The sequence below is a fragment of the Diceros bicornis genome, chromosome 6 (assembly GCF_020826845.1).
Source record: "Diceros bicornis minor isolate mBicDic1 chromosome 6, mDicBic1.mat.cur, whole genome shotgun sequence".
NCBI lineage: Eukaryota > Metazoa > Chordata > Mammalia > Perissodactyla > Rhinocerotidae > Diceros > Diceros bicornis.
Genome location: NC_080745.1, coordinates 57,976,900 through 57,998,846, shown reverse-complemented (window position 1 = coordinate 57,998,846; position 21,947 = coordinate 57,976,900). Strand labels below are relative to the sequence as shown.

At 40.5% G+C, this 21,947-nt stretch overlaps 1 protein-coding gene across 3 annotated transcripts in view; it reads left to right on the top strand.

Moving 5' to 3' along the window:
• The window catches only part of CPEB3 (cytoplasmic polyadenylation element binding protein 3), a 178,927-nt gene that overhangs the window by 112,958 nt on the left and 44,022 nt on the right, over nt 1–21,947 (top strand). For all 3 annotated transcript variants that reach the window (XM_058543532.1, XM_058543530.1, XM_058543531.1), the window contains exon 7: nt 17,229–17,347. In XM_058543532.1, the coding sequence (XP_058399515.1) occupies nt 17,229–17,347 (119 nt within the window). The remainder of the gene's footprint in view (nt 1–17,228; nt 17,348–21,947) is intronic.

Sequence of the window (21,947 nt, the reverse complement as noted above, 5' to 3'; positions counted from 1 at the left end):
TGAGAATTGAACAGAGAACATTTGGGTTGGTCTGAGCAATACAGAGTTTAGCACCTCTATGAACTCATACATTTTGGTACCACTCCTATATAACAGCATTATAATATATAACCATAAAATATTAGAGGTAATGCCCTTATTTTACAGCTGAGGTCAAGTGTTGAGATGGACCAGTGAGAGCCAGACCAAGAAGAGAATCTAAATCTCCTGATTCTGGTCCTCAGGTTTACATCCTCAGAGAGCAGATTGCCTTTCTGGTGATTGGGGTCAGGGAGGAGAAATAATTATTATACTGTTGGCCCCTGTTGTGTTTTTCTCTCAGCTAAAGTCTGAAGGTTGACCTATTTTGGGAGGACCAAAAGAAATTTGATGTTATTCCAAGATTGAAGTAACTTTGAGAATCCATGCCCATTGCTTTGAATGTCGGGAACATCTAAGTAATTCACCCCAAATTGTTTTGTGACTTCTTAATAATGCCTCCTTGTATTTTTTCTGCTTTTCCTTAAATTCCTTAGGTTTTTTTTGTGTGTTTGTGAGGAAGATCAGCCCTGAGCTAACATCCATGCTAATCCTCCTCTCTTTGCTGAGGAAGACCGGCTCTGAGCTAACATCTATTGCCAATCCTCCTCCTTTTTTCCCTCAAAGCCCCAGTAGATAGTTGTATGTCATAGCTGCACATCCTTCTAGTTGCTGTATGTGGTACACGGCCTCAGCATGGCCGGAGAAGCGATGCGTCGGTGCGCGCCTGGGATCCGAACCCGGGCCGCCAGTAGCTGAGTGCGCGCTCTCAACTGCTAAGCCATGGGGCCAGCCCCATAAATTCCTTAGGTTTTAATTCAAGTCTGTGCCTTCTTGGTAATGCCCTTCTTGCTGATTGTACTTTTCTTTAGGTCATCTCAGGTTGACCATCAGGTACAGTTTGTTTGGCTGTATGTTTTAGGCTTATATGTAAATAGACAGGAAAATATGAACCATCCCCCATTGAACCCTTCGGCCTTTTTCTCAGAAAGTATATGCCTAATGAAATAAACAGAACGATTCATCCACCCAGCAGGTTTACCTGTGCAAATGTGGAGTAGGGTTCATAAAACCATGACCATTTCAGTGAACTGTGGAGAGCTTAAAGTCAACATAGAGAAACAGTGGCCAGGCACATCAATTGTCCCCTTAAATGTTGTTGGGCCAGCAGAGTGGGAGGTGATGGAGACTGGGGATCTCTTCAGGACAAAGGCCACTGAGGCATTTGATCAACCATTTGAGGATATGCAGAGTTCCCTGGATCAATTTGTCTATGGCCCACAAGCAAATAATTGCTTGTTCTCCAGAGCACCACTGAGAACATGGAAGGTGTGGGAAGGCAGGAAGTCAGAATGTGTGTCTTTGTGATTTGGTCTCAGACTTTATGAACTTATAGTCCTGTAGGGGAGAGAAGAAATTAGATAGTCACAAAAATAAACACAATTGCAAACTGTGATAATTCTGTAAAGGATAAATAGAGAATGAGACTCTAAAAAGAATGAGAGACTCTAAAAAGAGGACATCAATTTAGATTGGAGATATAGAGAGAGCTTCTCTGAGAAAATGGTAGTTAAGCAGACCTAAAAATTGAAGACTTAGTGGGAAAGTATAGGGAAGCAAGTTCCAAGCAGGGGAGTACCATATGTGAAAGACTGAGTATGAAAGGGCTTTAGTACCTTTGAAGAAATGAAGGAAGTATGATTGGAATGTTATGAGGGGGAGAAAATGATGCAAACGAAAGAGTCTTGAAGAAGTAGGATTTTTTTTTCTTCCCTGAATTGATCTAGTACCCCAGAGAGAGTGGACGTGAAGGCATTTGTGTGTTGTTTGTCTTTGGAGTGGAAGAAGAATGGAGTTGGGTTGAGTAGAAATATCAGTTTAAAATGCTTTCAAATAGCTGTTGATAAAATTGAAGCAAAGTCTTGCTTTGTGTTTTCTTCATTTAGTTCTTGATGATGAAAAGGAATGCAACTGTAGTCAAAATATTGAAGAAAAGTTTCCTGAGATTGCATTCGCTTGCTTTTTAGTTTTGGAATAGTAGAGTTAAAATTGTGAGTGCTGGAAAGAGAGGTGCTCCCAGATGTTAGGATATGAACCAAATCCCACATTCATACAGAATACTAACCGGTATTATGATGTTTATAGTAGCTTGGGTGCACGTAATTTAAAGTTGTTATTGAAAAGGGGTGGTGAGGGCTGGCCCCGTGGCTTAGCGGTTAAGTGTGCACGCTCCGCTGCTGGCGGCCCGGGGTTCGGATCCCGGGCGTGCACCGACGTACCGCTTCTCCGGCCATGCTGAGGCCGCGTCCCACATACAGCAACTGGAAGGGTGTGCAGCTATGACATACAACTATCTACTGGGGCTTTGGGGGGAAAAAAGATAAATAAAAAAATCTTTAAAAAAAAAAAAGGAAAGAAAAGGGGTGGTGAGAGAACAGAGTAATGCAAACAGAGGGCTTAGGTCTTGGTGCAAATGATCATGCGGCGTTGGGAATATCACTCCATCAAATATTTGTTGCATGTCAGTCTCTGGAAGAGTCTGTATTTGGCCTCGTTGAGAATCTAAAGAAGACGCCATTCTTGTTTTTGAGAAGGCTGCAGTTTCCTAGAGGAGACAGGAAAACACAGATGTGAAACATTAAGACCATGGATTCTGGAACTAGACTTTTTGGGCTCCCCCACCTATTAGTTGTATGACCTTAGGCATGCTGTTTAAGCTTTCTGTGCCTTAGTTTCATCACCTGCAAAAGAAGGATAATAATAGTACCTACGTCATAAAGTTGTGATAAGGATTAAAATGAGTAAATCCATGTGGAGTGCTTAAAACAGTCCCTGCATATAGTGGGTATTACGAATGATGTTGTTATTTTTATTAAAGTACAGATCAACTTATGGTTAATGACAAGTGAGCAAAAAATATTCCAGGCATCCAGAGCGGGGAACAGATTACTGTAGACTGTACAAGACCTTGATCTTCAAAGCTAGGCGGGAAAAGAATAGGCAGAAATTGCAGGGGGCTGGAATTAGGATAGCTGACATTTACTGAGGGCTTGCTCTGAGCTGGGCAGTGGGTTACTATTTTCTGTGGTTAATCGCTTTTAATCTTCCCAACTCCACGAGGTAGGCACCTTTAGTATTCCCATTTTATAGAGGAAGAAACGAGTTTAGAAAAAGGTAATTTGTCCAGTCGTGTGTTAAATGGTAGGACTCGGATTTGAGCCTAAACGGGTTGACCTCAGAGCTCAAGATTCTTAAATATTGCACTATTCTATTCTCATTTGGGAATAAGAATGGCCCAGAGGTAGGCAGCAGGCTTTAATTAAGGCAGGGTTATGTTGTAGCCTGACTGACAGGCCTAGGACTTGGGCCAAGTAACGGTGATCAAGAATATAGGCTCTGGAGGAAGCTGCCTGGGTTGGATGCCTGTTCCACTACTTGCCATCTCTGTATCCTTTGACTAATTATTAATCTTCCTAAATCTCTATTTTTTTTTTAATCTACAAAATGGAAATAATAATCGTGTCTACTTCTGGTTTGTTATGAGGATTAAATGAGAAATGCACGTGGAATACTTTCACAGTACCCAGATATTGAAGGCTGCTGCTGCTTCTTTTTTTTTTTTTTAGCAACAGAGAGGTTGAGTTTTTTTATTTGATTTTAGTTTTTTAGCCAGGGTCAGAAAAACTATTTAGGAATTTTCTGTAATCAAGCTCATAGAAATAATAAGGACCACGAAGACCTAAGATTAGACTTAGATATTACTAGAATGGGAAGAGAAAGGGACCAGTGGTACTTAGTGATAGAGTAGATCATGATGGTGGTAGATTTGATGGCAGGGTTGTGCTAAGATTCCTTCCACTGATTGAGAATCATGGCACTATTGAATGTAGAGGAGTCAACTGAGAGAAAAGCAGTTTGGTGTAGTGATGATTTGATTCAAGACGTGTAAAGTTTGCTATGTCTTCCCATCTGGTCTGAGAGGAAATTCCTAATGGGTGATGGGTTTGTGGTTAGGGAGTTTTGGAAAAGAGACTGGGGTTGAAGGTACACATCTCTCAAGAGTCATGTTTATAGAGAGAAGGGAGAAGAAAATGAAAAACAGATAAGAAGTAACTTTTGTTAGGAATCAGAAGGGAGAAGAGGATATGGAAGTCGAGATGTGGGTGAGTGAAGGCCTGGGAATGTGTCTGTGGCTATGGAGGCTAAGGAAAGAAGCTTCAAGAAAGAATAGTCAGTACCATCAGATATTGCAGGGTTATTGAGAAGACCTTCATGGAATAGAGATGAGTGTGCCCCTCTTGTCAAGTACAGGATCACAATAATTTCTATTGTTATCTATTGTATCTATCTATTGTAATTCTAGGCCTTAATATTGTAATAAAGTAGTAAAACCAGAACAAAGCAATCTGATTTGCATTGAACAAGTGTTATTTTATAAGCAGTAAGAATAATCCTGCCTCCCCAGCAGAACCAACTGTCATCATTTTTGTTTCTTTCCAATCTTTATTCATATATATCTTTTTTTGTGGGGTTGTAATAATAGCAGAGATATAATTTTCTATTCTCCTCCCCCCCACCATGTTTCTACATAATTTTCATATTTTTCAAGAGGCTGCTTAACCTATCGTTACACCGTAATTTACTTGCTTGTTGATCATTTAGGCTTTTATAAATAATGCTTCTGTTAATATATCCTTGTATATGGCTTTTTCTTTCATATTACTTTCTTTGGGGTAAATTTGCAGAAGCTTAACCAGAGTTAAAAGAAATGAAAATCTTAATGACTCCGGATTTGATATCACATGGCTTCCCAAAGCAATTTTCTTTAGGAAGTTTATGCTAATTTGGACATCTGCAGCACATTTTTCGCTTAGTTCCAAGTCAGATAAATGGTACATTGCAGTTGTGGACTTACCTTTTTGCCTGTGTGTTTGGAATATAATAGACCCCTGCAGAAGCCAGGAACCAAGTTGGTATGAATCATGTACTTGAAATATTTAAACCTTTTCCTCTCCTGTCTCATCTGTTGAATCTTGAGTGTTCTTTGACATTGTCTCCTATCATCCTCTCTCACCCACTCTGGGCATATTGACTTCTTTGCTATTACTTGAGGTCAGCTAAGGCCTGTCATGGCCTTAGTACTTCCTTTTGTCTGCAACCATCTTCCCCCAGATTTCTGAATGGACTGCTCATCTCATCCCTTAGGCAGACCTCTGCTCAAATGTCCCTTTAAATGTCCCTTTTCTGACTTCTTTATCTAAAATAGCAGCCCTTCTACCCTCCTGCTGTCTGTCCCTCTTACCTTCATTTTATTTTTTTTACTCTCATTTTATTTTTCTTCAAAGTGCTTACCACAACCTGAAAAAATTATATGTGTTTTTCTGTCTGTTTTCTAGATTGGTATGTACATTTTATGCGAGTTGGGTATTTTTTATGTTTTTCTCACTGCTGTATATCCACTGTGTTGGATACCTGCCTCAATGGCTGGCCCTTAGATATTTGTTAAGTGAATGAATTTTCTCTGCAAATGATGAATTCTTTACTTGCTCAGAGAGTAGAGTCTGTCAAATTTTAGAGCTGGAAAGTTCCTTAAAGATCATCTTATTTTAATACAACCTTTATTGTAAACTGAGATTCTAAGAGGTGAAGTGTCTTTTCCTAACAGTACACAGTTTTTGTTACATAGACTAGGACCTGGCAGACCAATCATTTATACTGTTTTACCTGGTGAGTTATAAAGAAAGTAGTTTTTATTTGTTTTGCTAATATGTGTCATTTGTGGGAAAGAAAGTTAGGTTTCAAGTATATAATCTGATAAATTATGCTGTTATTTACAAGGCTGAATTTTATATAAAAATTAGCAACTTAAGCTGTATGACCCATGGTACACTTTCACAGCTATTTAAAAATGAAAGCAGTCCTTGGCTTTTTCCTGAATTCTTCTATTCTGTTGGTCATACTCACATAGCTGGGATATTTCTAAGACCTGATTTAGGCTGAGGCTGTAGGTCTGAGGTGCCCTTCAGTTGTAGCTTAACCGTGGGATTCTGCCTCGTGGGTGATGCCATACCATTTCTGGACATGAGTGCATGACTTTGTAGTTGAATTCTTTGACTGCAAGGATCAGTTCTCTTGTCCTACCTCAAATTGGGGATGTGGTTATGAGTGACAAGAAAAGCCCCAAAGTAGGAGCTGTGATAGAACCAGGTATCATGGAGACTATGCTTAGGGGTGGTAGGCTGCTGGGATTTGACCAGGGGGAGCTATTAATTCTTCATTGTAATGTTCCACCATTATCACGACTCAGCTCTTCTCTGCATGTGTGCTCCTCTCTGTGCTTCTCGTGGCAATGTTTTTATATTTCTAGTTGAATTCCAGAGAGAGGGAATCTGATTGGCCCAGTTCATTTTTTAAGACCTAGCTGTGACACAGGGCATCCTAATGATAGTGGCCTTAGGATCCTTGACTGCTTAATAAAGAAACAGCTTAGTTCTGTTTCCTTGGGCGTGGGGCTGTGAATGTGGCAGGTAGAAAGATAAGCTGGGCATAACAAGCTTTTATGCTGATATTAGATATGTTTAGCAAAACCTCCGTCCTTGCCTCCTGGGCAAATAGCCTATGTCCAAAGTTGCTGTCACTGGAGCTACAAAAAAATGTCTCCCCATCCTGAGCCTTCTACGCCTGGTTCTGTGCTAAGCAGTAGCTCCTGATATTGCCAATAGTCTCACCTCTTGTGGTGGGGCTGGGGCCAGGGAAAGGAGTTGGCATCTCCTGGGCAGTGAGCACAGCTGCACTACCACTGTTGGCAGACACCTCTGGGCCAAAGGCAAGGAAAGAAGCCAGCTGCAGATGTGAGACAGGAGATTGGCCACGTGGCTCTGAAACTGTGTTCAGAAGTCAGTGATGCTGGCAGTGGAATGGAGGAGGCTGTCATCCTCAGCCCACTGAGTTAGCCAGCTTCAGCTCTGGCAGTCCAGGGCCACAGGGTTCAGGTGCACAGCCAGGGGAACGGGAACAGTAACAGGCATGCAGAGTTATGCAAGAGTGACCCATGTCTTGCACTGTGATGATGCCCACCCACCTTGAGTAAAATCTGTACAAAAGTGTGACTGTTCTACTGATGATTGTGTATTTCCTCTGCACTGGCCAGGCTGGCTTGACTACTGGTCCTTGTGACCAAGGTCATGCAGTTGTGGAAGTTTATACAATACTAACATGGTTTATGAACCTGGCATAAGCCAGGCCACATGGGATTCAGATTGACTTTGAGCCGACCAGTTAAGAAGAAACTGTTTGAAGAACAGGAAAAAGGGCTCTACTTTAAATGGACAAAAATAGGTCATTGTGAAGCTGCAGTGGGCTGGATTCATGGCATCTATTTCTTTTTCCTTCAGTTTGTCTAAATCTTGCTTTGGAAAGGAAAGTTTTCAAACTTCACATTTTTTTTCCCTTGTAGCATAACTTGAATGGAAATAAGTCAATGTTGTTTTAGGCCCAGATTCCAAGTTTTTCCACCTTCTGAGTTACATAAACTGATCAAGTTGGGAAGCTAAAGAGTTTTAGCCTGTACTTAACCTTTTGCAGTTCGTAAGCTTTTGAGTAATAGTTTGCCTTTTTTTTTTTTTTTTTAAATACAGGTCCTGCCTTATAGTACTCATACTCTTTAGTGAATCCTGTATTTTAATATTTAATCTATTGAAGTTTTCATTCTCAGGAAGGATTTTCTTGTAAAAACACGGAAACTGCATTGCACAGCAGCAAGAGTGGGCTTTTTGTTTTGTTTTGTGCTGTTTTGACAGATGGAGCAGTATTTTATGGTTGCTTTTAAAAGCTTAGCACACCCTTAGTTTAAACTGTTTTATTAAACACCTATCTCTTCAGCATTGTATTGAAGATGAATTGTAAGTCTTTGATTTCAAAGCATTTATAGTTTGAGGGACTATGGAGAAAGCAGTAGGCCGTAAGAAAGTACAAGACAAGGCCTGAGCAGCCACATAAATAACAGAGACATCTTGTACGCTGTCACAGCAATACCTGTTGTGCTGTGTCCAGGCAGAGGTGCTGGGTAGGAGAGATGCTTGTTTAGTTCAGAGAAGCCAAAGCCACCCCTGATGAGAACTTTCTCTGGAAGAGAGTAGATTTCAGGAACTGAAATGGAAGGTGCAAGTGTGGCGGGCTGAAGCAGAGAGAATGTTTTAGAAGAAGGTGTAGCTTGGGACAGGACTTGCTGACTGGGGTTGGACAGAGCTAAGGCTATAAGCAAGTGAGACCAAGAGAGGATATGTCAGTTGAAAGAGTTTGGAATGGGAAGCTGAGAGGATCTGGTGAAAAATTTTGAAAGCTGAGAGCAAAGACTTGGGTTATCTTTCAACATAGAAGGGATAGCCTTAGTCTTGAGAAGGGGAAATGGTGGCACAGAGAAAACCCATTGGCAGCAGCATTAAGAACTCCTCAGGGGAGTATTAAATTGTAAAGAGGAGGAGAAATTAGCTTGTCAAAGTTCAGGCAGTATACAAGCAGGGCCAGACTAAAGCTTCATCTTTAGAAGCATCTGCTGGGTTAAAATGTAGACTTTGCCAGGTGTCTGATGTTGAATGAGGGAGAGCAACAAGCAGTGGGGCAAGAGCTAGGTATTTGTGGACTCAGACGTGGGCACCAGCAGTTACAAGCTATATCACATTGAGCAAGTTATTTAGTCTCTGAACCTCAGTTTACTCATCTGAGTTAATACTACCCATTGGGTTATTAAAAGAATCATGTGAGACATTGCACATACACATCAACATAGTACTTAGGCTTAATAGGTGTTACATAATATTAGTGTCCTTCCCCCTGATGAAAATGTAATGCTTAGGAACAATAAAACTGCCCAACTAGTTTGACCGGTTCCCTCCCACACCTCCAGTCTGGTCTCCATTTTCTTGGTCAAGTGCGTGTTGGAACTGACTGTGACTAGACTGACAGATTGGCAGACTGCACAAGGATCTCTTTGCATAGGAAATGTGTGGTTATGTAAACAGAGCATACTTTAATCCCAAATGCCCCAGGTCTCTGCCCTGGACTGCAGGACATTACTAAGAACACAGAAAGTAGATTGCTAATTTTCAACTCTGAGGTGGTTCCACCCTTCAGACTTGTTTTCTAATCCATTCCCACCTTCCCCAACCCCTGCCTTCCAAGCAACAAGCCGACAAAGAAACAGTTACTAGTGTAACAGAAAACATAAAACAGGCTAGAACCAAAATGTCTGAGCCTTCAGCCCTAAATATAGTCAAAGAAATATGTTTGGTTCTGAATGCAAGGGGAATGTTTAGGAATCTATGGACTTGGGCAGTACCTGCAGAGCCATCTCTACATCTTAATTTATGCTAATTCCTTCCCTTCGAATGTCCTTCTCCATTTTTTTCACCTATGTCATACCATTAAGGTCTGGCTCCTATGCCACCACCTACCGAAAGTCTTCCCTGATTTCTTTATCCATAACTTCTTCACTGAAAGATCTGTCTTCCTTTTCTGGAGTCCAACTTTTAAAAATACATTTTAAGAAATACTTCTTGGGGGCCAGCCCTGTGGCCTAGTGGTTAAGTTCGGCACACTCCGCTTTGGCAGCCCGAGTTCGTGGGTTTGGATCCTGGGTGTGGACCTGCACCACTCGTCGTCAGCCATGCTGTGGCAGTGACCCACATACAAAATAGAGGAGTATTGGCACAGATGTTAGCTCAGGGCAAATCTTCCTCAGCAAAAAAAAGAAATACTTCTTAGGATCCTTAATGCATTGTTCCTAGATTAGAGTTCTCTATGTACTTATTCTTCAGGACCTTCTTGTACTAGCTTATAAATTCCTTGAGAACAAGGACTTGCTTATGTCAGCATTCCCCTGAAGTGCCTAGGGCATATAGTCAGTATTCAGTAAATCTTAGAGATCAGATGTTCTCAGTCAAGAGGAAAATGAATAACGAATCCAGTTCAGAGACCTACAGTATTCTCCAGGCAGCAGGCAGGGGGTTGATGAGCTCTTCATCTCTTCTCACCCACCGCCCCCAATCCTATATTCTAACTAATGAACTCTACTCATTCACTATTTTCCAAATGAGCTGACCATTTGACCCTTCCATGCCTTGGCCTGTGCTCTTACTTCCTAGAAAAGTAATTATCCTCCAGCTCAGATATGGCCTTTGCTCTGTGGCTTTCCTTGATGTTTGGACACCTCTGCTCCATTTGTCTTTCACCAGTGTTCTGTAGGACATACCCCCAACATAACACTTTTCATGTTGTTTCTTAGTCATTTATTTACAGGTTGAGGTTTTTTTATTCATCTTTGTAGCTTCAGTGCCTAGCATCATAACTTGTACCTCCTAAATATTTTTGGTTCTATTAAATTGAATCCAAGGACAAAGACTCCTGAAGCATACCAGGTAAGTCCTCTGACCTGAAAGCCAAGGTCAGAGAGAATGTTTGGAACAGACTTCCTGTGCTAAAAAAAGTCTGAATTCAGGGAGCTCTGGCTGGAGAGGTGTCCTTCAGGTTTCTTTAGGAAGGTCACAGGAAATGAGGGAGCCTGGATTCTGTGCGAGGAGAGGTCTCTCTCTCTGTCTAGACCAGGATCCTTCCTCCAGGGGCTGATCGCACTTAATCAGAAACCAGCCATCCCTTGGTCAAGCCACTGTTTTATGAATGCAGTGGTAGTTCAGGGCACAGCCCTACAAGCTGGAATTGTTTCTGATTATAGTTGATACTTGAAACATAAATCACTAAGAGCATTAGTTGATTTTGAGAACTATTGGGTCTTTCAAAAGACCACATACCTCTTTAGAGAATGGGAGAGTATATTACCCTATTCTCCAGAAAGACCTTGTGCTTTTTAATTTTTTCTTTCACAAATTTTTATTTTGAAAAATTTCAAACCTATAAAAAACTTATAAGAATAGTTCAGTGAATACCTGTATAGCTTTGTTCTAGATTCACCAGTTGTTAGCATTTTGCCACATTTACTTTCTCTCTTTTTTTCTGTCTGTATGTGTATACATACATATATATTTTTGATGAATCATTTGAGAGTAAATTGTAGCTATCAAGACCCCTCTCTTCTAAATGCTTCAGCATGTCTCCTGAGAATAAGAAATATCCAGATTGTTCTAGTAATGTCCTTTAGGGCTGTTTTTTTTTAATCCAAGATCCAGTCAAAGTCTAGCTTTACATTTATATCTCTTTACTCTCCTTTGATTCAGACAGGTTTTTCCTAGATTTTTTGTCTTTTGTATCATTTAAAGGGTTCATGCCAGATGTTTTATAGAATATCACTTAATTTGGAATTATCTGGTTGTTTCCTTATAATGAGATTCAGGAGAAACACTATTAGCAGGAAGACCACATAGCTGATGTGCTGCACTGAGAAGGACACAATGCAGGAGGCCCATGATGTCAGTTTGCCCTATTGTTGGTGATGTTAAGTTTGATCATTTGGTTAAGGTGTTGTCTGCCAGATTCCTCTGTTGTAAAAGTACCTTTCTTTCCCTTTGGAAATACTGTTAATCTGTGAAGTGATGCTTTAAGATTGTATGAATATCTTGTATTCCCTCCCCAAATTCACCCAATGGTTTTAGAATCCATTGACGATTCTTGCTTAAGTAGATTATTACTGTGATGGTGATATTCATTTTATTAAAATCTTATTTAATTTAGTGAGATCTGCTCTGTAACTCCCTTAAGAGCCTTCATTCTAAATATATAGCTTAAAAATACATTGAAAACCAATAGGCGTCTTTACCAAATTTGAAAATTTGCTTGACCTTAATAAAACTAAATCTAGACTTCTCTTGATTATTTTGAAACTCATCAACTCTTCTTAATATGGTTTTTGTGGGCTTTAGAGCAAATATATGTACATTGCCCTTAAACACTAAAACATAGGTGACCACTTCGTGCTACTGAAACATTGTCAAATGATCACAGTAAATAATAAATAGGCAAGTCCTTATTTGCTAGTGATATTGAAAATTTTATCTCACCATTTTTAGGTGAGATAGTATAAATTAAAGGTTAAAGAATGAGGGCTCTGGAAGCTGAGCTAGGTTTTAATTCCAAATTAATCTCTAGGTTTTAATCTCAGGTGTCCCTTACCTTTCAAGAGCTTCAGTTTTCTCATCTGTAAAATGGTAGTAATAATAACTGTATTTACTTCGTAGAATTACTTTGAGGGTGAAAAGAGCTAATAGATGTAAAATGTTTATTATTAGCAAAGTACCTGACACATTGTAAGCAGTTAGTAACTGGTGTTTGTGGTGGTGAAGTTGGTGGTGATATTTGTACTAGATATCAAGTATAAAAATTATAATGTGAAAATATGTATTTAAGAGCTCAGGAAGCTTTGTTTTTGGAAGGTAGCCAAGAACATTTTGGAGGTTGTTATACTTAATGTGTTTTCAGGCATTAAGAGAAAAAAAATCTTTTAATTAAATTTACCCTTCAAAAACCTGGCCAAATGAAATGGAATTATCCTAGTTAAGTCCTCCCCCATACCTTCCTGTTCCTCCTTACCCTAGAGAAGTGCGTTGGTCAGTTCAGGCTTGTCCAAAAATCCCTCACTGTTCTACCGTCCTTCCCCCAACCTATTTGGCACCACTGGGAAAGCAAGCAATTTCCTGCCATCCATTCTTCCCATAACCCAGGGTTGTGATGGTGACAGGGCCAAGAGTTCCTATTGCTCCCCTGCCAAGATCCCATATTTCCACGTACAGACTTGCTCTGAGTTGAGGGCTTCTCACAGCTCGCCACATCTCTGAAGCCCCCACACATTCCTCAGGTACTTGGGAAACAAGGTCACCATTTCTGAAACTTAAGGAGTTTTATAATCCTGTTATCTCTTACTGGCTCAGAGGGCAGGGAGAACAGAGGGAGTTCATAATTTTTTGGCCAAGTTTTTTCTATATACCTTTCAAACTAAGACCCTGCCATCATAGTGACAGTTTGAGGAGCTCAATTTGTAGGTATGATAGGTTTTTATTTAAAGAATGTATTAAAATCAGCATGTAATACCATATCTGATAATTCTCTCTCCTGGTGGAAATGGCTAATGATATATGAAAACAAATATTCAGTCAGTTTATTGTTTGTTTACAGTAATATTCAGCCTGTCATTCAAATAACTTTAAGATTTTTCTTTAGTATCTAGATTATTACCCTTTATTCATCAAATGCTTGCAAATGCGAAGTAGAAAGTGTATATCATTAATCTGAACTCTAATTTTTATAATGAGACCATATGCAAAACACAACTAAATTTTACATATCACATAAATAACTGAAAATGCAGTAAGAGAAAAATTGACACACAGTATCCTAGTTTACGAAGCACCTTTACATATATTGTCTCACAATCTACATCTCTGTAAGACAATCGGGACAAATACTTAAGTTTCTTCATTTTACAGAGAAAAGAGCTAAGACTCAGAAACTTTAAGTTAATATTCAAGTTCGTGATTCTACTTACTGGGTGAGCTCAGACAAGTTACTTATTCACTCTGTGCAATTTCTTTAACTGTAAGACTTGAAAATAGTGCCTACCTCACAGGGTATGTGTGAAGATGAAACGAGTTGTTACATATAAGGCACTTAGAACAGTGCCTGGTACATAGTGGATGCTCAGTTATTGTTAGCTATTGGCTGTTATTACCACACAGCTAGTAAATGTTAGAACTTTGACCCAAATCCAGACCTTCTGATTCCTAGTCTAGATCTCTTTTCACAGTATCATGTGGAATTTCCCTTTTAGTAAATCATTGATTTAATTTCCATCTCACATTGATCTTGTTATTCTTTTTATTTTATTTTATTTTATTTTATTTTATTTATTTATTCCCCCAAAGCCCCAGTAGATTGTTGTATGTCATAGCTGCACATGCTTCTAGTTGCTGTATGTGGGACGCAGCCTCAGCATGGCCGGAGAAACGGTGCGTTGGTGCACGCCCGGGATCCAAACCCAGGCTGCCAGCAGCGGAGCGCGCACACTTAACCGCTAAGCCATGGGCCCGGCCCAGATCTTGTTATTCTTGAAGGGATCTTTTCCCACTTTGTTTACTTTGGCCTTAAATTTCTGAAGATCAAAAGAGAAATGTGTTTGAAGGCTTCTTCCTTCCTGATTTTTTTTTTAATCCTCTGATTTCTGTTGTCATCTGAGTTTGGTTGACCTTGAGGTATCAGAAGGTATTTTAGTAGGTGAAGGTATCATCAAGTTGTTTTTGTGGGTGATTTTGCATGTTTCTGGTGATTTTGTTTTGGTTGGAAGGCCCAAGATAGGAAGTAGGGTTGAAGGAAATTGTTGGACTTGAGTCACACCCCTTATCTGTAGTGCTAAGAGAATATTGCCATTACTGAAAGTGGCAGCTTGCTGATCAGAGAGTTGTTGTTATAAAAGATTATTTGTTCTAAAGAGCCATCCTGAAGAACCTAGTAAAATATTATGGGCCATTCCCTGGGAAAGGAAAAGAAGTTGTTTGTAGGTATTTTTCTTGGTAATAATATTTGTAACAGGCTTTTACTTGTGACTCCCAGTTTTTACTCTGTCTACTGACAATGTTAACATTTATGGCTGTGAGACAGGCTGAGTGAAAATCTGCGTGCTTTTGTGGTAGCTACTCAGCTGCTATGTGGAGACTCCCTCCCTTTCCTCTGATGCCCAAATTGAACCCAGTGTGGGATTTGATGCAGAAGGTTGTAGAGGGTGGGCAGCGATGTGCAGGAAGGGTGCAGTCAGCCTGCTGGCCTTCCAGAGGCAAGGAGCTGGAGAAAGCCCCAGCTCACTGAGCGTGCCCCATCCGCAGGCCTTTTTATGTGCCTGTGCATAGTGTACACAGACGGGGTCCTCTCCAAGAACAAGATATCCAGTATGCCTCTTAGGACCTTTGTGGAAGATCTGTACCAGGATTTAACCTGGTGAGGCAGGAGGTGTGAGAGGACGTGCTGAGACTGCCTCTTTGTGATATTTGCATTTTTTAACCCACTCATCTCTAATATTCTCTTTGGCAAGTGGAATTAATGTTCTCACATTAAAAGAAAACACTACTTTTAATAGATTCCTTGGGGCTTGGTGATAGTTTGATACTGTTTCTAAAAGAGAATATGAAGCAATGATGTATTATCTTTTCTGGTTTTGCAATTAGGTTTTATTTTTCTTGCCTGGCCACAGGCTGAATCTTCTGACCCGTCTAGCCTGGGAGCAAAGCCCAGAAAACAGCTCTGGGTCCTACCACGTAGGCAGCCTCCCTCTTGGGGCTGCATACCCACTCCTGTGGGCTTGGTGCTTTCCCCTGTGTGTTGGCTTTTGCGTGTTGCATGGTCACTCTTGGTGTGCTGGGTAGTGGTTTATCTTTTTCCTGCTCTGTTTGCTTAGATGCTCCGTAGTAGATGAGGAGTTGAGAAAAAGGATAAAAAAAGAGTACCCATTATTTATTATCCACTGCCATTGTCATTATGTGCTGGCCAGAACTCCAGAGAGCTTTGCTTCTAGGCCAGTCGATTAACATCTTTGTTTAGTGTGTGAGAATCTTCTGAATATGGGGGTTCTTATTCTTCTCCACCACTTATATCTTTCTGGCACGCAATCAACGCACCAGAGGAGAACGTATTGCTGATGGTTTCCTCTGAGGTCAGTACCAGGACTCGGAGTGGAGGTGACAGCTGAGAGACTTAGCAAACCTGGAGGGGTTGTAGAAAGGTTGAATAGTTGAATACTCACGCTTACACTAGCTCATGATGGGCCTTTGCTCAGCTGTCATTCATGAATACCAGTGAGGCAGCAAGTGCCAGATTTGGCCCCTTGAACATCTACTGTCCTCTTTGAAGTCTTTGCCGATTCTCTCACTTCACAGTCCTTGCTCCTGGGCTCCTGTGGCATTTTTGTCCCCACTTATCTCCCTCAGCTTTGTAACGAGTAGTTAATTGTCTAAATGTCTGTTTTTTCTACCACATAAGTCTCTTTTTTTTTTTTTTTTTTAGGAAGAGTGGCCCTGTGCTAACATTTGTTGCCAATCTTCCTCTTTTATCTTTTTTCTCCCCAAAGCCCCAGTACATAGTTGTATATCATAGTTGTAGAGTTGTAGCTCTTCTGTGTGGGATGCCCCCTCAGCATGACTTGATGAGCAGTGAGTAGGTCCGCGCCCAGGATCCAAACCGGTGAACTCCAGGCTGCCGAAGTGGAGCGCGTGAACTTAACCGCTACCCCACTGGGCAGGCCCCATACCACCTAAGTCTCTTGACAGCAGGAACCTAGTCTCACTCATTTCAGTTTTCTCATAATGTATAGATTGTGTCCCACTTGTAACAGTTACTCAGTAAATCCTACTGATTTTGAACTGAACAAAGCTGGCTGTGTCCCTGGAAATCCTACAGCTAGTGTCCATGTTTGTAGATCGTGTACTCTGCTATGAGACAGGAGAGTATCCTTGGAGAAACAGCTTCATCATCAGAGGTAACATGTAAAATACACTAGCCTATTGTTGGGCTTTTTTCTTTTGGACAACCTTTGTTGAGATATAATTCACATACCATATAGTTCACCCATTTAAAACGTACAGTTCAGTGGTTTTCAGTGTGTTCACAGAGTTATGCAACCATCACCACAATCAATTTTAGAAAATTTTCATCATCCCAAAAAGAAACCCTGTACCTATTCCCTCCAGTCCCTCAGCCCTAGGCAACCGCTAATCTATTTTTTGTCCCTAGATTTGCCTATTCTGGACATTCCATGTAAATGGAATCATAGAATATGTAGTATTTTGTGACTGGCTTCTTTTGCTTACCATAATATTTTCAAGGTGAATCCATGTTGTAGCATGTGTCAAGCCTAAAGCTTGGTGGAAGTTGGAGGGCAGGTGATACTTGTTTTGTGGCCAGTAGTTGTGGCTCAGGCCAGTGGTGAGTCTGCCTGCTCTCATTAAAGATGACCAGATGTGTTTAGTGGAAATTCCATAGAGATGTTCTGAACCTGCTTCCCTGAGTAATTATGAGAATTAAGCAAGGTAATGTCTATGAGCTTCTAATACAATGTCTGGCACATGAGGTCTCAGCGACTGTTACTTCCCTGTGTCCCACTTCAAGTTCTTAGATTTTAGTGAGAATTTGCCAAAGTGAAACAATAGATAAATTTTGAACTGGTACTTTGAGTTTAATTTACTGATTCCTCTCCCCACCCTTTTGTTTTTGTTCTCCCCAAGGCTATGCCTTTCTGCTGTTCCAGGAAGAGAGCTCAGTACAAGCTTTGATAGATGCCTGCCTAGAAGAAGACGGGAAACTGTACCTGTGTGTGTCGAGCCCCACCATCAAGGATAAACCGGTAAGTAATACGCAGCTAGCTGTTGCTTTTCCAGATGACATGTGCAATTGGAATAGCTGATCGCCTCTTTTTCGTAATGAGAATGCTGGTAACTAGGATCCTCTTACCCAAGGTGACCTTGCTATGCAGTAGAGCTGGACTGTTGTTGATGGGAAGCTGATAACAAATTACTCAGTATTTCGTTTTATACCTTTGAGACCACGTGTAAACAAATGTGCCCTTGTCTTTCACTTTACAGCTCTTTTAAGCTAATTCCTATTCAGAAACTCTAAATTGAAGTAAATAATGCTCTTAGTGGTTTGGCAGCTGGTTTCTGTCATTATTTCAGATCAAGGACAAGAGTAATTTTTTTTTTTTTTTAAAGATCATAATCGTCAATGTTTATATGACTTTGAATGCAAGGCATTGTGCTGGGTGGTACCCACAGCTGGCTAAATAGAGCCTTTTGGGCCAGGAGCTTACACTCTAACATGGAGAGCTTTGAACAGGGTGGGAGAGGGGAAGGACCGAGAACGTGGACTCAAAACCATAAATAAATGTACACTTATACAGAGTTTGTGGGATTTAAGCCAAAGAGTGTGAGTGAGTAAGTCATTGAATAAGAGAGGACAGTACGAGTATCAGTGGAAAAGAGGCAAGACTATGTTCAGAGCAGAAGAAAAGAACTTGGTTAACATGGCAGAAGTAAGGATCTGTGGGAAGTTGGGAGGGGGATGAGTTTGTGTGTCAAGACTTGGTGCTAGGAGTAGGAAATAGAATAAAAACAGTGATGTGGAGCAAGGGACCAAAACAAGTATCTATCACAGGACATGCAGCATCCCCTGTAAGACTTACACAAGAGATGTGGGGCTTGCTTGGCAGCTAGGTTTATTCTCAGAAATGTGCGTGGGGAAAGAGTTGGGGTCAGATGTAGAAGTTCCCAGTTTGAGTCTTGACTCTAGCATGTAAATATCTGCTTGACTCTGGATAAGTTACCTAATCCTTGCTGAATCTTGGTTTCCTCATCTATAAAATGGGAAGAGTAATGCTTCCTCTCTGGGATGTTGAGAGGCTCAGATAAGAGGAAAATGAATGTGAAAGCATTTGGTAAGGTCAAGAATTTGTGCAAATGTAACTGGATGGTGCTATTAGTTCTACATAGTGCTATAAGATTCAGAAGAGCAAGGTTAGAGCTTATCTACATGGTAACATCTGTTGAAAGAATGCTGACTTCTAGAACAGGATTTATAATTGACTGCAAAGGAATGATGCTGGGACTTGGCCACCTATAAGGGGGAGACGACAGTGTGTAAAGCAGAAGAGAGAGTTACTCAAGAATGGGGATATTGAGTCATAGTAGAATAATTGATGCAGAAGAAGCAAAGATTTTAGCAAGTATGTAAGTGCCACAGTAATTTTCAAATTCTGGGGCCATTACCAAATTTTTATAATAACAGTTAACAGAACTGGATAGGGTAGCTATAGAGGTGGGGAAAACAGTAGGAAACAGTAGGTGGGGAAAAAGAGTAGGGAACTTTTGTTAGCTCTGGTCTTAATTTAAACAGTGTGGAGAGGCTGTGTGTTATGAGGGAGATACGGGGACTGACTAGAATGGGAGTGTGCAGTGTTTTATCTGAGTAAATAATAAGGAAGCTGAAATAACTTCTCTAAATCTCTTTGAAATAGTGTGAGATTAGAAAGACTGAACCCAATTTGTCAGGGTCAGATGTCTGAGAGGTAAATGGTCAACTTCTGGAGAGCCTCTGCCACTGGCACATCAGTAGAAGGGGAGTGGGAGTGAGCCAGGAAGGGTTAAGGTGGGATTGGTCATGCACTGTAGGAGAGGATTAGAAATATATTTATACATATAAAAAGGCAGTGGGGTAGAGGTGCATTGAGATAGTTATGCCCATAGTAGATTAAGAAGCTGTTGAATTGAGAGGAACAGACATGAGATGAGCGGGTGGTGCTTGTTTACCTTGGAAGGGTCATATCACTGGCTCTGTGCGAGTAGGAGGATACTATGCCTTGTCAGGCAAGCCCTCACCAGGACTGGACATCTCTTGAGAGGAGAATGAGCAGTGGTATTTGCAGATGGAGGTGGTATGGAGGCAACACCATTACTGTTGAGTGTTTTCACTCCAAACACGTGTATTACCCTTGGCTTGAAGGACTTTTGAAAATAATTAATGTAATTATCTGTTTTGGAAATGTCTATGGGGAAACTAACTTTCATTGTTTGTGTTTCTACAAATTTCTGCCTTATTGCAGTTTTCATTTTCTGAGCTCAAGTGAAGCAGTTTTGTTGGAGCTTGGTGAATTCTGAATGGTGGCTGATGATCATGTATTTCTTTGACCCAGGCATACTCAGAATTTCCAGCATAAACAATTTGAATAAAACTTAGGATGGGAAACATAAAAGTCCCCAAATACCTGTAATTCTAATGAACTGGATCCCATTTGAGGTTCCAGCTCATTTGGCTCTGTTTTTGAAACCTCTTTCTTGGCTTCAGTTCCATATCTACCACTCCCTGCCTCATTTGGCCACACTACCCTACCCAGGTTGTGGTACATTCCACCTCATTTTGGATGCTCCCACAGAAAGTGAGAGCTGGGTCGAACCTTTGGGAGTAAATGAGGACTTTGGCAATAGCTCTAGGTAAAGTCAACCTTTCGAGCTCATTCACCAAACCTTCTGAGCTATGGCTCTTTCTTACTTTTTCTGCTTCTTAACTTGGCTGCCTTTTAGGATCCTAGTGCCCTCATTCTGTTTAGTTCTCTTCGATCCTCCCTGGATTTCTCCTTGGAAATACACCATATTCCAAAATGATCTCACAGATTTTCTATCTTTTGTCCTTCTCTCTTCTCCCTTCCCCCAAAATCAAACCCCTACTTCCTTTGTGTGGATTAGGTTAACCAGATTGTTTTCCTAATAAAGAGCCTGGTAGCAAGGTCCCCTCTCACTTATCCTTTCTACAATCATGTTTGTTTTTTAACTCAAACAAATCCCTAATTAGTGGATTTCAGGTAGTATTAGGGAGATATTTTTGGTCAGTGATTACCTTTCATTAAATGGCTCCACTCAGACTATTCTTTGTATAGGTCTGATCCTGAAAGACAGCAAAAGAAACTGTATTTATGGCCTGATTAATTGTCTCCTCATTCCCAAAGAATGGGAAGACAAATTGGCAAGAGTAGGAGCTATTGCAAAGCTTCTAGATCTGTGATTTTTTTTTTCTCCTCCAACAAGAGGAGATCTGTAGTTCATATGTCACAGGCTTCCCAGAGGATGGTTGTGTCCTTGTCCAGGCTTCCAGTGAAGTGGGCAGACATAGTGACAGCCGTCCCTCTTGTTAGGATGACTAACAAGAGGGAATGTATAAATAGACTGAATCTGAATGTTTAAGACAGCAAACTGACAGAGCAGGAAACTTAAGAAGGTCTAACAGATTTAGCGGCTGAAAAAGAGTAACCTTGAAAAGGAGGTAAGGAAGGAGATGTTTATGGTTCTTACCTTCTAGTACACTTTGGCCAGAGATGTGAGATAGCAAACACCTTGAAAGGAGTTTTAGAGACGTTTCCTACTTCCTTCTCCTTACAATTTATAGCACAATCACAATTTATAAATGTCCTGAACTATGAGAGATTGATTTTGCTGTATATTTAAAAATTGTCTTACCAAACTGAAGTGTGCCTATAAGGTCAGTTCTTTAGGTTATTGCTCAGGTAACATGGTCATCCATTTAGAATTTGAACAGCAAAAATTGAAAAAAATTTGGGAGCAAGGAAGCTGGAAATAGAGGCTGGTTTAATTCTTTAATTTTTAATTCTGTCCAATCTATCTATCATTCTGGTCTCTCCTACCCCCATTTATATATCAATGGAATCTCTAGCACTTTTAATCACTCCTTTTTGGTTACAAAAATAGTCTAGATCCTTTTGCCTGGAATTTAAGACCTTTCTAGCCTGACATCAAATTTTTTCCAACCTTACCTTTTTCTGCTTTCCTTCTGAACCCCATATTCCAATCAACTGACATATTTCTGCTCCCATCTCAATTTCTAATTTCTACCTACCCTATTTTAAGACCCCTCTCAAATGCCATCTCTTTCCTGAAGCCTTCTGTGATCACTACACCCTCTATAGCAAATCATACCTGCTATTATAGCTATCTCCAGCCCATATACAGCCATCTTTTTAAATAGTGTGCCTCTTTTCCTTCCTTCCTTCAAACCATCTTTGAATGCCTACTATGGGCAAGGCATTAGTACTGGTTACTATGAATCAGAACTTACTATGAATCAGACAAGAATATCCTGTGTTCAAAAAGTTAATAGTGTAATGGGTAGATAAATCAAGTATATAAATGCATGGCTCTATAGAGGTTGGCACATAAAAGTTTTTCAATATTTGTCAAATTAAGAAAAATAACAAATACAATGAAGATAAGATATAGACTAAGTACTTTGGAGAGTTTGTATATACCTGGAGCGATGCAAGAAAGTTTCTTGGATGAAGTGTCATTTAAACTAGTCCTTGAAGGATGAAGAGAGTTTGGAGATTGGCCAGGAGAGGGGTGGAGGTGTGGAGGGGTGGGGAAATAGACATTTTGGAGAGAGGC